Source organism: Dendrobates tinctorius, unplaced genomic scaffold (genome assembly GCF_039654945.1).
Source record: "Dendrobates tinctorius isolate UK_male_01 unplaced genomic scaffold, ASM3965494v1 ptg000032l, whole genome shotgun sequence".
Taxonomy (NCBI): Eukaryota; Metazoa; Chordata; class Amphibia; order Anura; family Dendrobatidae; genus Dendrobates; species Dendrobates tinctorius.
In genome coordinates, this window is record NW_027361700.1 from 18,008,373 (window position 1) to 18,023,930 (window position 15,558).

Here is a 15,558-nt window from a genome sequence, read left to right on the forward strand (position 1 = left end):
AAACTTTATTCTAGGTGATGTTACATTTACACATAGGACCCCTTGTTGGAAAGAAGCTTCTGAACTCTCTGGTCCATTGAATTTGTCAGTTTTTGGATGGTTTGTGCTTCAATTGTTTTGCATGTGGACAGAATACCCTCCCAGAGCTGTTGCTTAGATGTGAACTGCCTCCCGCCATCATAGACACTCCTTTTGATGATGCTCCAGAGGTTCTCAATGGGGTTGAGGTCAGGGGAAGATGGTGGCCACACCATAAGTTTGTCCTCTTTTATACCCATAGCAGCCAGAGATGCAGATGTGTTATTTGCAGCATGAGACGGTGCATTATCATGCATGAAAATGATCTTGCTGCCGAAAGCACGGTTCTTCCTCTTGAACCATGGCAGGAAGTGCTGTTTTAGAAACTCCACATAGATTATGGAGTTCATCTTTTTTTTTTTTTTTTTTTTTTTTAAACCAGTTATTTTTATTTAGGTTTCAAAAGATTTTAAACAAACAGTGGATATCAATATACATGTAACAATTCACATATCTTGTAGTAATACAATCAAAGCCACCCCCCCTCCCCCCTCCCCCAATACTCCTTATGCCGGATATACTTGAGAGTCTTAGCAATCATATCACCGCCATCCAGGCGGACCATATTTTTTCGAAAGTTCTTTCACCATGCCTTCGCCTGTAAATGCTTTCCTATGGAGTTCATCTTTACCCCTTCAGGGATCCTAAAGGGGCCCACAATCTCTCTCCCCATGATTCCAGCCCAAAACATTACTCCACCTCCTCCTTGTTGGCGCCTTAGCTGTGTTTTCATGGGGTGTCCATCAACCAGCCATCCTCCACTCCATCCATCTGGACCATCAAGCGTTGCACGGCACTCATCGGTGAACAAAACAGTTTGGAAGTCAGTCTTCATGTATCGTTTGGCCCACTGGAGCCATTTCTGCTTGTGTGCAGTGGATAGAGGTGGTTGACAGGATGGCTTACGCACAGCTGCAAACCTCTGAAGGACCCTGCATCTTGTTGTTCGGGGGATGTTGGAGGTACCAGCAGCTTCAAAAACTTGTCTGCTGCTATGACAAGGCATTTTTGCAGCTGCTCTTTTAATCTGACGCAATTGCCTGTTGGAAAGAGTCCTCAGTTTTTCCTTATCAGCACGCACACGTGTGTCCTGGGAATCAGCTACATACTTCTTGATTGTGCGATGATCACGATGAAGTGTCTTGGCAATGTTGATTGTAGTCATGCCTTGACCTAAATACTCCACAATTTGTTGCTTCTCAGCAGCCGACACATCCTTTTTCTTTCCCATTTTTGCATAATAATTTGGAACACAGTTTATGTAGCAGAAATTTCTGCTGCAAATGCGTAACGTGTGCATGTACCCTATAACTTATATTAATGCAATTATGTCAAACAACAACTAGAACATTGCCAAAATCACTAGATATTGTGTATGCAGAAAAATTATAAAATTAAATATACTGCTTACAGCTTACGTGATTCATACAATTTGGAGAAACTACATAGATGGACCACATCTGCAAGGAGTTTGTATGTTCTCTCTGTGTTTGCGTGGGTTTCCTCCGGGTTCTCCGGTTTCCTCCCACATTCCAAAGACCTACTGATATAGGGAATTTAGATTGTGAGCCCCATCGGGGACAGTGATGATAATGTCTGTAAAGCACTGTGGAATTAATGGCGCCATATAAATTAGTAAAATAAATAACATACATAGATGTTAGGCACTGTAATCTGAATAATTGCTATGCTATATATGTGTCTGCATATAAGACACATGTAGACACGTATGTTCTTTAGGAGTTGATCACAAATGATTTGCGCTGCCTTGGTCTCAAGTCCAGTCCTATATGGTAGCCAGCCCAATATAGTTTTCACTTCTGTGTCTGCCATCCTGGGCGCCTCATGTCACAAGGCCAGCAGAGGTGCCCAGGATGCTGACCGCAGAAGCGAAGACTGCCTTTGTCTGGCTGCCAATTGGACCGACTGGACTGAAAGCCAAAGAGGTGAGTTCAAATATTTTTGCTTAACTCTAATAAATGAAAATAAGTGTGCTATATTTTATACGTTATAGAGTAAAATTTGCGTATTAGTCATATCATCCAGATTGCACCAATAGCATACTATGTATACTACCTTATTCTGCAAACTACGATTCCCACCATGCTTGGCCAACCTATAGCTGTGCAGACATGCCAGTAGTTGTAGTTTTGCAAAAGGTAAAGCGCCACAAGATGGAGTAGAATAACGTATACACTCCTTTCACGTATAGTAAAAATATGTAGTAATCTATATATACGCTTCAGGGAATGTATAAGCCTTCACACATCATATACCGGTCTGCAACCACAATATCAGATTATATACAATAGCTCTGAAGCACAGTATTACACATTAGTTATAGTTTTACTGCACAGTATCACACATGAATGGTTTTGATACAGTATCTCTGTAGCACAATGTTATAAATGACACAATTCGATACAGCAGATCCTATTGCACATGTTGGACTTAGATACAACAGCTTAGTTGACAGTATCGCATTCAATAGGTTTCTTGTCACCCGAGAAACAGCCCAGCTCCACACGTAACACACTTAAGGTACTGTCACACTTAGCGATGTACCAGCGATCCCGACCAGCGATATGACGCGGTCAGGATCGCTGGTACATCGCTAAGTGGTCGCTAGTGAGCGGACTCACAGGCAGATCTCACCAGCAACATCGCTGGGGACGGGGGTCGCTACTTACCTGTCACACTAGGCGATCCTGCGTCCTTCCGCCCGGCTACACGCTAGTCTCTCCACAGGAAGCCCAGCAGGAAGCTGACGACGCGAAGCGGTCCTGAACGTTCTCGCGCGATCAGCGATAACCAGCGGGGGAGCGGGTCGTTGGTAAGTATCAGACACAGCGATATCGCTAGCAATATCACTATAACGTCACAAGTTATAGCGATATTGCTAGCGATATCGCTTAGTGTGACAGTACCTTTACTTTGCTGCTCAGATGCTGTACTTATCATTCAGTATAGGCTTGGATATACCAGATCAATGACTAAGTACCACTATTTGAATTACCATGCTATTAGATACAAGGACATACTGATATCCAACCAGACTATGACCCATGACACTGCTGATAAATACAAGACTAGATGTCTAGTAGAACACAGCAGGTGGAGCCCTCTATCCCAAGGTGGCTACTCCCATGGCTTGTATTCAGGATGGCCTTCTCATACCTGTAATGACCATATGCACAGTCATTATATGTCCGGTGGTCATTTATTCCATGAGTAGTTATATTTACTGGCTTCTTAATGATGTATAACTTGCTATGGTGGATGGCGATGGGTCCTGTTTAGAGAGATTATTCTATGCTCTTCTGCCATAAAACCTTTCTCTATTACGTGGGTCTATGGTGGATTGAATCAGCTAAATGGAGTTTGCATGCAGCACAGTTTGCTGAGTAAGAGGGAAATAGTCTGAACTTGTTTGAGCACTACAGGACATAAGTCCTTGCAGACAGAGACATATAGGGGTCTGACCTCTGAACCTGAATTTATATTTGTCCTTCACATGAGGGTTTGCTGCAGGTATTTAGATAGTAGTTCTGCATGTATGCAATAACGTATCCTCACTGGCCTTTTTATTTAGCACATAGGTAGTCTGAGGATGACTCCTGACAGCCATTATTGGGGTGTTTATTAGGTCATGTGTCACCAGAAGAGTACATGAATCAATTTTTGCTCGTTAATATTGTTTGGTCATTGAGGGTCAGCAATGGTTATGCTTTTTGATATGATTAAAGCTTTTCCATTATGATATTGATCCTGGTTGTATCTGCATGTAAGCATGGATGAACATTGCAGTCATTGGATTTCAGATCTGATCAGAGGGAAAGCTTTTACTGGACACAGCCTGAGTCTGCAGCTTCTCTGGGAAAATTAGAGAAGAGTCTGCTTTTATTTTTTTTTTTTGTTTTTTTTAGTATATATTTACTTTTTAAGAAATTGTGCTGCTCTTGGGCAAAGTCTATGCCAAGTATTGCAGCACAGTCCTTTTCAAGTAAAAGAGCAGGCTTTTTTTTTCTAAGCCTGGAAACTAGAGATGAGCGAGCATGCTCGCCACTACTCTGCTCGAGATGCTCGGAGCTAGCCGAGTATTTCCAGGGTTGCTCAGCGGGAGCTTGGGGCCCTGCATGTTTGTCGCTCTTTAGAGAGCTAATGAACATGCAGGGGATTGTCTGCCACACAATTTAATGCCGCAGCCATGTTAGCTGTGGCATTACAGTGATTGGCTGGCCGCACAGCATCATCAGTTCTATATCAGACCTGCAATCATGCAATGTAGGGAGAGTTGCTGCTGAGCTAGGGAGATATAAGCTTGTGTGTTAGTTAGTGTAGGTATACCACAATATATTAGACACATATCCATCTCAAATAACAGTCCTTCTGAGGACTAATCCAGCTGCATACATACCAGTGCTAGGCAGGCAGGTATCAGGGGCCAGGAATAATTTTTTTTGGATCTTAGTCCTGATCATTTGCTTAAAAAACAATCCAGAGAACATAGTTTTTCTTCTCCATTTGCTTGTTGACACTACAGAATACAGCCAGATCCTTTCCATATTACAGCGCTAAAAATCCCATCTATTTAAAACTGTGGTTTGTCCATTACACGGATCACATAAACGTGCGATCAAAACTCTGCCATTTCTGGCCTTCATTTAAATTTTGTTGCAGAGTGTTAGTGAAGTTATTGACATCAGTTTGCTGTTAAAAATAGTTACCTACAGGCCAGCTATTTAAAACTGTCGTTTTCCGTCACACGGATCATATATAAGTTTGCTCCAAATTCAGCCATTTGTAGTGATCGTGGAAAATATTGTCCTACATTTAAAATGGGCAAGGAGCGTGGCAAGGGACTGTGAACTGGACGTGATGGAGATGTGCACGCTAAGGCCGTGGGCAAGCTGAAATTGTGCCACAACAAACACCCACATCTTCTCACCAGACCTTCCTGTCCCAATTACTAGGGGACCGCAGCACACCTCTAATGAACCCAGAGCAGGGTCAAAAGGTTGTTGGTTGCATAGCGGATAATGCTTCCAGTTACTTTGCCGCTACCACCCTGTCTTCCACACAGTCTAGTCTCAGAAGCCATGAGTCTTGACCGCATATTCCTCTCCCTGATCCTCCTTCCTCCCACCAAGTGCCCGGAGACAGCTGATCCAACACTCGGACACTCCAAAGAGCTTTTCACTTTTCCATTTATACATTCGGGCCTCTCGCCCGGTCCACTTGAAGCGGGGCAAGAGGAGATCACATATAACGATGCCCAAATATTTGAGCAGCTACGGTCACACAAAGGCGATGGTGGAAAGTGTCACAAGAGGTGGAGGATGATGATACAATATTGCCAGAAAACCAGGAGGCAGACCAGGGTGCAGAAGTGGAAGACGAGGTGGTGGATGATATAGTAACTGACCCAATCTGGCAGGAGGACATGCAGAACGAAGACAGCAGCACACAGAGGGAGGGAGGCGTAGCACCCCAACAGGCAGGAAGAAGCAGTGTGGTGGCCGCAGACAGAAGGCGGGTAACCGTTCCCCCGTAACACCAACACGACGGAAGTTGCCAGTACAACTGTTAGGTCTTCCTGAGTTTGGTTGTTTTTTTAAATACTCTGCCGATAACCCCAAAAAGGCCATTTGCACCACCTGCCAGACCACTATCAGCAGGGGTAGCAAAATTACCAGCCTAACCACCATTAACATGATCAGGCACATGGCAGCAAAGCAGCTGACTTGGTGGGCCGAACCCCAGGATCCAGGAACAGTGTCTGTGGGTGACACCACTGCTTCTTGCACTGTTGTGCGTGCAAGCCAATCCCCTGTCCATTGTGCATGCGAAGATGCCTCCTGCCCTGCACCTGTCGTTGCACACACTCAACTAGCACCATCAGCAAGCACGTCCTTGTCCCAGCGCAGCGTTCAGTTGTCCATACCCCAGTCCTTGGAACGCAAGTGCAAATTCGCAGCCAACGCCCCGCAGGCCACACTACTAAATTCCCACATTTCATGACTGCTTGCGCTCGAAATGTTTCCTTTTAGGCTCGTGGAGACAGAAGCTTTCCGCAACCTAATGGCGGTGGCCGTCCCTCGGTACTCGGTCCCCAGCAGCCACTATTTCTCCCGGTGTGCCGTCCCCGCATTTACACAAGTACATGTCCCACAACATTAACCGTGCCCTCAATAATTCAGTTACTGGGAAAGTCCGTCCTAACCACGGACATGTGGACAAGTGCTTGTGGGCAGGGAGGGTACATCTCGCTGACGGCACACTGGGTTAACATAGTGGAAGCCAGGACCCAGTCGGACCTTGGGATGGAACACGTCCTCCTGACGCCAAGGATTGCGGGCCCTAGGTCAATCAGGGTTGCCCCCACAGTCTACAGCTCCTGCACCACCACCTCCTCCTCCTCTTCAGCCTCCATCTCCGAAATGACCACATCAGTCACAAGCTGGAAGCACTGCCTCATCCAAGCGGCAACAGGCTGTGCTGAAGCTAATATGCTTGGGTGACCGCACAATGCTGAAGAGTTGTGGACACTTCTGAAAGAGCAGGCAGATCTGTGGCTGACACTGCTGAACCTACAGCCAGGCATGGTCATGTGTGACAATGGCCGGAACCTGGTGGAGGCTCTGAGGCAAGGCGTGCTCACACACATACTGTACCATGCCTGGCCCATGTGCTTAACCTTGTGGTTCAGCAGTTTCTCAAAACCTACCTGGAGTTGCCGGATTTTCTTGTCAAAGTACGCAGCCTGTGTGCCCATTTTAGAACGTCAGCTACAGCTTCCGCTGCCCTTGCTGTGCTTCAGCAGCGTTTGCAGCTTCCAGCTCACCGACTGGTGATTGATATATCCCCACGCGTTGGAACTCTACACTGCAGATGTTGGAAAGGATTTGTGAGCAGAAGAGGGCAGTTGTTGACTACCAGCATCAACAAGGCCGTTGGTATTCAGTTCAGACTCCACACATAAGAACTCAGGATTGGACATGGATGTCAGACATATGTACCATCCTCCAAAACTTTGGGAACTCCACCAGGATGGTGAGTGGCGATGACTCCATAATTAGCATCACCATCCCGCTTCTCTGTGTTCTGAAATGTTCTCTGCTCACAATCAAAGAGGATGCATTGCATTGCAGGTGGAGCACGATGGGATGGAGCAAGGAACCATACAGAGTGATTAGACACAGCTCAGCCTCATCTCATCCCAACATGGATTGGGTGATGAGGAAGAGGAGGAAGAACATGAGGGGGAGCGCGGGAAAAATGCTGAAGTTTCCCATAGACTTACATTGGGCTTGTTGCTCAGGTCGAGCACCCGAGCATTTCAATTTGCTTGACCCGAGCGTTTTAGTGCTCGCCCATCACTACTGGAAACCCCTTTAAATAGGTCAGCTGATAATCATGGGTAATGAATGTGACATCAGAGACCGCTTGGCGATTAACATGGTGGCTGGCCATGCAATTTTCCCTTCTGGCAATTGCTGAAGGAGAACTGTAGAATTGCTTAGACGTGCTGGATCCAGCATAGTCGCAGCCACTCAGTGCCAAGCAGGGGACTCCTCTATGATTTTCATTATCAACTATACATATTACTAGCTGAAGAGTCTGACGCTGCCCGGGCATAGAAACTAACTACGGTTAGTTATAACAAATTATAATGTGTGTGTGTATATGTGTATGTATGTGTGTGTATATATATATATATATATATATATATATATATATATATATATACACATATATATACAGTCATGGCCAAAAGTATTGACACCCCTGCAATTCTGTCAGATAATATTCAGTTTCTTCCTGAAAATGATTGCAAACACAAATTCTTTGGTATTATTATCTTCATTTAATTTGTCTTAAATGAAAAAACACAAAAGAAACTGAGTATTATCTGACAGAATTGCAGGGGTGTCAATACTTTTGGCCATGACTGTGTGTATATATATATATATATATATATATATATATATATTTATTCTCTCTGAATGTATAGCCCCGCCCACGCCACATAGCCACATTCACTATAATATCCCACATCATCCCGTCAGCCAGAGCCACCGGACTACTACCCCTAATATCCCACATTGTCCCATCAGCCAGAGCCACCGGACTACTAATATCCCACATTATCCCGTCAAAGCCACCGGACTACTACCCCTAATATCCCACATCATCCAGTCAGCCATAGCCTCCGGACAACTACTCCTAATATCCCACATCATCCCATCAGCCTGGGGTCAGAACCAGAGTGCTGAGTGGAATGGCCCAAACTTCCATACCAGGGATCCCTTTAATAGAAGCCTGGGGTGAGAATCAGAGTACTGAGGGATTTACCCTAACTTCCATACCGGAGATCCCTTTAAGAGAGGCCTGGGGTCTGTACCAAAGCGCAGAGTGGATTTGCCCTCACTTCTATACTGGGGATCCCTTTAAGAGAGCCTGGGATCAGAACTAGAGCGCTGAGTGGATTTGCCCTGACTTCCATACCAGTGAACCTTTTAATAGAATCCTGGGGTCAGATACAGAGCGCTGAGGGATTTGCCCTAACTTCCATACAGGAGATCCCTTTAAGAGAGCCTGGGGTCAGTACCAGAGCATTTGAAGGCAATTGCCCTGACTTCCATACTGAGGATTCCTTTAAAAGAGGCCTGGGGTCAGAATCAGAGCGCTGAGTGGGATTGCCCTAACTTCCATACTGGGGATCCCTTTAAGAGAGGCCTGGGGTTAGAACCAAAGCGCTGGATGGATTTGCCCTGACTTCCATACGAATGATCCCTTTAAGAGGGAAGATGTGCCTATTGGATGGAGGATGTGTGATGTGTATATGGGCACGGGAGGGGGGGATTCATTTCTGTTGTGCTCTCTGCTCCTTTCTGGGGGCAGACAATGGCTGGGAGCTTATGTTCCCAGGGATGCTAGATTTCTCTTACCATGTCAGTGTCTGCTGAGGTGTTTTCTGGAGTGGGAAAACTGTTGCTCATAGCAACCAATCACAGCTCAGCTTCTTTTAAACAGCTCTAGTGAAATGAAAGATGCTTCGTGATTGGATGGTGATACACACACACACACACATTCATACATTCATTTTTATATATAGAGATAGGTAAAGTTAAATACAAAGATTTGCAGGACCCTGGTCCAGCATCCACGTCAGTACTGTTGGTAAGGCTGACCAGGGAAATGCGAAGTTGCTTGGAATTGTAGATCCACAGCAACTACAAACTTACAAGCAACCATTTTTGAGTTTTTAAAGTTTTGTGCAGTTAAACATTGATGCCAGAAAGGCTTTGTTCACACATTGCTTCTTTATCAACCTTTTTTGCTGCGTTTTTCAGGATCCAAAAGTACAGTTTTGCATCCGCCATGCAAGCATGAACAATACAAGGTGGTAGGCCACCAAACCATAAAACAATTTTGGGGGCAATATGAACATATTTAGTGGGGAAAAAGTATTTTTTGTGTGAAAAAATAGTGCCTATTATGAACAAAAATAGCGTCATGTATGAAGTGCAGCAGTGAACTAGAATGGAGTTAATGAAAAAATGCACTATTGCAAATGTAAACACAGCAGGGGAAGTTGAATTGGTTTGGCACTGTTTACCTAAGGCTGTGTGCACACGCTGCGGATTTTGCTGCGGTTCCGGCCGCTGCGGACCCGCAGCAGTTTTTGCTGCGATGTACAGTACCATGATTCCCTATGGGAATCAAAAACCGCAATGCAGATGGTGCGGAATTTTCCGCGCGGATTATCTGCGGTTTTCAATCCGCAGAAAGAATTGACATGTCAATTCTTTCTGCGGATTCCCCTGCGGTTTGCCATCTCCTCCATTGAGGAGATCAAAAACCGCAGGGCAAAACCGCAGAGCAATCCGCAGGTAAAACCGCAGGTATTTTGACCTGCGGTTTCACCTGCGGATTTTACAAAATCCGCGCGGATGAATCCGCACCTAATCCGCAGCGTGTGCACACAGCCTAACACATTGGTAGGGCATTGAATTGGTCAAGTATTGTTTATTTTCATACATATCGCTAATTTAAACTGAACTAATATCCATTCTCATGTGAGGATACCAGGAAGTTATGGTTTAAACTTGGGAAAACCACAAAAATAAATGGGTTTCACATGTTGCTGTACCTGCTTTTTTTCACCAAAAATGTTGCAAAAACCGATAGCTGCGTTTTTGCTGCTTTTATTTTTGCACTTATTGTTTTCTATTGGTTAAAAAAGCTACAAAAACTCTGAAAGAATTGACATTCGGCAGTTTTAAAAAAATGCAGCAGTTTTCCAATTCAATCAGGAGGAAGAAAAAGCTTCTGGATGAGATTTCTGAAATCTCGTAGCTTTTGCTGGTACTGTAAAAAGCAGCTTTTAATTTGCATGGAAAAAAACACAGCCAGGATCAACAATGCAGAACAGCTGCACTAAAAATAGGCTGAACTAGATGGACATAAGGTCTTCCTTCAGCCTTCAAAACTATGTTACTATGTTATGTTACAGCCAGAAAAGCTGCAAAAACGGAATGTGTGAACATAGCTTCACTTTTTAATTTTTCTCATTACTGTTTTATAGCTTATCAGCATCAAAGGCAACAACAGCCACAACAGCAGCAGCCCAAATACGGTTACCATGATCCAGTAGCCCCTGTCGCTACCCAACACAGCGCCCCAGCAGGAGGGGTAAGTACTCTTTCTCAGTAGTACTGGTGCTTGTATACTATTGCCATTTCATGGGATGGTCTGGTGAAATATGGTAATAAATCAGTCTAGATCACGTGAAGTCATTATTGCCCTCTACTCCTCTTTGGTCAGACCTCATCTGGAATACTGTGTCAAGTTTTGGGCACCACATTTTAAAAAAGACATCAACAAACTGGAGCAAGTTCAGAGAGGAGTGGTGACCGGTCTGCAAACCATGTGTTATGAGGAACGGTTGCAGGATTTGGGAATGTTTAGCTTGCAAAAGAGAAGACTGAGAGGAGACCTAATAGCTGTCTACAAATATCTAAAGGGCTGTCACATTGTAGAAGGATCAACTTTATTTTCATTTGCACAAGGAAAGACTAGAAGCAATGGGATGAAACTGAATGGGAGGAGACACAGATTAGATATTAGAAAAAACTTTTTGACAGGGTGATCAATGAGTGGAGCAGGCTGCCACGAGAGGTGGTGAGTTCTCCTTCAACAGAAGTTTTCAAACTGAGGTTGGATAGACATCTGTCTGGGATGATTTAGCGAATCCTGCTTTGAGCAGGGGGTTGGACCAGATCGCCCAGGAGGTCCCTTCCAACTCTACCATTCTATGATTCTAAAAGCAGTGACATCACTGTGGACGCACTTTTTTTCATTCTTAATTTTGGCTTCCTCAGTTCTGTTGGGGTGTAAAACAAAATAACTCTTCATTTCTATAGTTAAAACTTGGTTACTTAGTTTTGCTGTAAATTTTAAAGGGTTTGTTCACAACCTGCACAGCCCTTTTTTAAATTAAGTAAAATAAAAATAACAGATACTCATTTCCCAGACTGGCACCATTGCAGTGATGTAGGCGCCGGGTCTAACTGCTTCCATTTTTTCGACATTCTTCGAGAGAAGCAAAAGCATAGCAATAGTGGCCGTTGTATGTTTTTTGTTTTAAATGGGTGACTTCAATTTAAAAAGCGGCTCTCCAGTTAGTGGACAACCTCTTTAAGTTTTTCTTAAAATTACATCTCTAAACAGTTTGGTCCTAACAGCGATGGTGATCGCTCTTACTATCGTGCAAATAGCATGTCCCACATAGTCTCTGTAAAAGCTGCCAGGTTACATTATTGGGTATATGTGTAAGGGGTGAAGCCGTTCCAGCAGCAGGGCCCCAGTCCTTAAGTCAGCCAAGCCTTAAGGTCATGTCACACTAAGCAATATCGCTATAACTTGTGACGTTATAGCGATATTGCTAGCGATACCGCTGTGTCTGATACTTGCCTACAACCCGCTCCCCCGCTGGTTATCGCTGATCGCGCTAGAACAGGCTGGACTGTTTCTCGTCGTCAGCTTCCTGCTGTGACGACGAGCGACGTGTGGAGCCGGGCGGGAGGACGCAGGATCGCCTGGTGTGACAGGTAAGTAGCGACCCCCATCCCCAGCGATGTCGCTAGTGAGATCTGCCTGTGTGGCAGCTCACTAGCGACCACTTAGCGATGCACCAGCGATCCTGACCGGGTCATATCGCTGGTCGGGATCGCTGGTACATCGCTAAGTGTGACAGTACCCTAACATCGTATTATCATAGTAATAAGCAATTATCACTGGAGGGAAATTTGTTCCTTTCTTTGTATTGTTGCGTAACTCTTCAAGAACCCCCCTATTGTTGGCCCTGAAATCTTGGCAGTTTTTTCACTTTTTATCCCAAAGGCATTTTTTTCTCGGACAATAAAGCTATGTGAGAGCCGGACCAGTGATATTTTTTAACACAATTTTTTGATCATTTATTTTCTTGATTAAATAAAAAAAAACACAGCTAGTGTGCAATTTTTGACTATTTATTGTATGACATCCGTTATGCAGTAAATATGAAATGTTAACTTCATCCTGTATCAGAATAATTTCAGTAATGACATATTAATAGGGGTTGGGGTTTTTTTTTTTTTTTTACAGCTTGGCAAATTCAAAGCACTTTTAGTGCCATTTACTTCCATTTCTGACCAGGCACATCTTCAGGGTTTTATTTTCGTACATACTGACAATTTTTTGTGCTTGGATATTCAAATAGTTTATGCATCTTTTTTATTGATACAGGGGACTTAATTTTTCTGTTATTTTTATATACTTTTTTTTTTGCCAATACCACGCAATATCGGTGGTGAGATAAACAAAATATGTGCCTGTTTCTCACATCTTCTTTTTTTAATGACCGCAAAGGCTCACTAAAATGCATTTTAACTTTTGTTCCACTTTCTGTAATAATTATTTTTCTATATTAGAAGTAAAGGAGGGGCTAATAACAACATTTGGATTTGCAGTGTTTTTGTTCTTTGCATTTTTCTTTTCATTTATTTTACATATTGTGACGACCTTCATACAATAATCAAATACCTTTTGGGGGACATTTCAACTTAATACTTAAATACTTTTCTTTTAACCTGTTTTCATCCTTAACTGAAGCTGGTATATTAGCCCCAGTTACAGTGGAAATATCGCCTCCTGGATGCATAGCAGAGTTGACTTGGTCTCCTAGGACTCAGAATGTCTCTACCTACAAGCAGCAATTACATGATATACTGGGTCTGGAGGAAGAAGTACGGTCAGCGCTACTTATTACTGCACACCCAGCACTTGTTTAGTGCTGTGTATGTAGCGATTAGGGGAGCTGGGCTGTGTTTGACAGCTGGCTCCTCGCTACTGAATCTGTGCAATTGCGTGCAGCTGCTCTACCATGCAGAGTTACTGCAGAGTAAAACGCTGACTACCCAATTGTTTAAAGTCTAAAAGCAGCGCCGGAAGAAGTTAAGCATGTTGTCTGTGTCCAGGGACATACATAGAAATCATGGGGCCCCCCACCCCCATAGCAAAAAAAAGCAAACTTTAATATTCGGCAGGGTCACAGAAGAGCCGATTTCACAACGTATAGCCCTTCAAAGTAATTTTCCTCCCATTGAGTCCCCTAGATTGCCCTTTTATTTCCCCCATAAAGTATGATGCCAACAATCGTGTTCCCCCAAAACAGAGTATGATACCCCCACAGTGAATTCTTCCACATTATCCTCCACACACACGGTATGTTGACCCTACTGTGATCTCCACACAGCCCTCCATACAGTATAATGGGCCTCCATACAGTATAATGGCCACCACATTACTCCACTCAGTATGAGCATAGAATATTAGAGTTGGAAGGGACCTCCAGGGTCATCTGGTCCAACCCCCTGCGCAATGCAGGAATTCACTAAACCATCTTAGACAGATGTCTGTCCAGCCTCCATTTGAAGACTTCCATTGAAGGAGAACTCGCCACCTCTCGTGGCAGCTTGTTCCACTCATTGATCACTCTCACTGTCAAAAAGTTTTTTTTTTTCTAGTATCGAATCTGTATCTTTGCCCTTTCAGTTGCATTCAGTTTCATTCCATTGCTTCTCGTGTTTCCTGATGCAAATGAGAATAATGATGATCGCTCTACACTGTGACAGCCCTTCAGATATTTGTAGACAGCTATTAAGTCTCCTCTTAGCCTTCTTTTTTGCAAGCTAAACATTCCCAGACCCTTTAACGGTTCGTCATAGGACATAGTTTGCAGTCCACTCACCATTTTGTTAGCAGTTTTTCGATGTGTTTTTTGAAATGTAGTGCCCAGAACTAGACACAGTATTCCAGATGAAGTCTGACCAAGGTGGAGTAGAGTGGGATAATTTCATCATGTGATGATGACCCCAGCACAACCATCCAAACTATAGAACTAGCCCTCCAAACAGCATACTGACCCCTAAACAGCATGATGGACTCCACAAAAACCTTCACATTGTATAATTGCTTGTATACAGTATAATGGCCCCCACACAGTCCTCCAAATAGTATACTCGCCCCCACATGGTCCTTCAAATAGTATACTGGCCTTCATATTGCCTTGCATATAGTATAATGGGCCCCACATAGTTTTCCTTAGAGTACAATGGGCTCCACAAAGTCCTCTATACAGTATAGTGGGCCCCAAGTAGTCCTCCATACGGCATTACGGGCCCCACATAGTCCTCCATATGGCATTACTTGCCCTACATAGTCCTCCATATGGCATTACTTGCCCTACATAGTCCTCCATACGGCATTACGGGCCCCACAAAATCCTCCATACGGCATTACGGGCCCCACAAAGCCCTCCATGCGGCATTATGGGCCCCACAAAGCCCTCCATGCGGCATTACGGGCGCCACAAAGCCCTCCATACGGCATTAAGGGCCCCACAAAGCCCTCCATACGGCATTAAGGGCCCCACAAAGCCCTGCATACGGCATTAAGGGCCCCACAAAGCCCTCCATACGGCATTAAGGGCCCCACAAAGCCCTGCATACGGCATTAAGGGCCCCACAAAGCCCTCCATACGGCATTAAGGGCCCCACAAAGCCCTCCATACGGCATTAAGGGCCCCACAAAGCCCTCCATACGGCATGACAGACCCCGCAAAGCCCCTCCATACGGCATGACGGGACCCTCGATGCGGCATGACGGGCCCCGCAAAGCCCCTCGATGCGGCATGACGGGCCCCGCAAAGCCCCTCGATGCGGCATGACGGGCCCCGCAAAGCCCCTCGATGCGGCATGACGGGCCCCGCAAAGCCCCTCGATGCGGCATGACGGGCCCCGCAAAGCCCCTCGATGCGGCATGACGGGCCCCGCAAAGCCCCTCGATGCGGCATGACGGGCCCCATGTTATAAATAATAAATACTCCCCTCTCCCTGTTCCTCTAGCACTCCGGTATCTGCAGCGCGTCTTCTG

General features: G+C 44.8%; 1 protein-coding gene across 1 annotated transcript in view; it reads left to right on the forward strand.

The window, feature by feature from the left end:
* LASP1 (LIM and SH3 protein 1) overlaps positions 1-15,558 on the forward strand; it is a 74,007-nt gene that overhangs the window by 46,530 nt on the left and 11,919 nt on the right. The window contains exon 6 of the mRNA XM_073572521.1: positions 10,670-10,776. Within this exon, the coding sequence (XP_073428622.1) occupies positions 10,670-10,776 (107 nt within the window). The remainder of the gene's footprint in view (positions 1-10,669; positions 10,777-15,558) is intronic.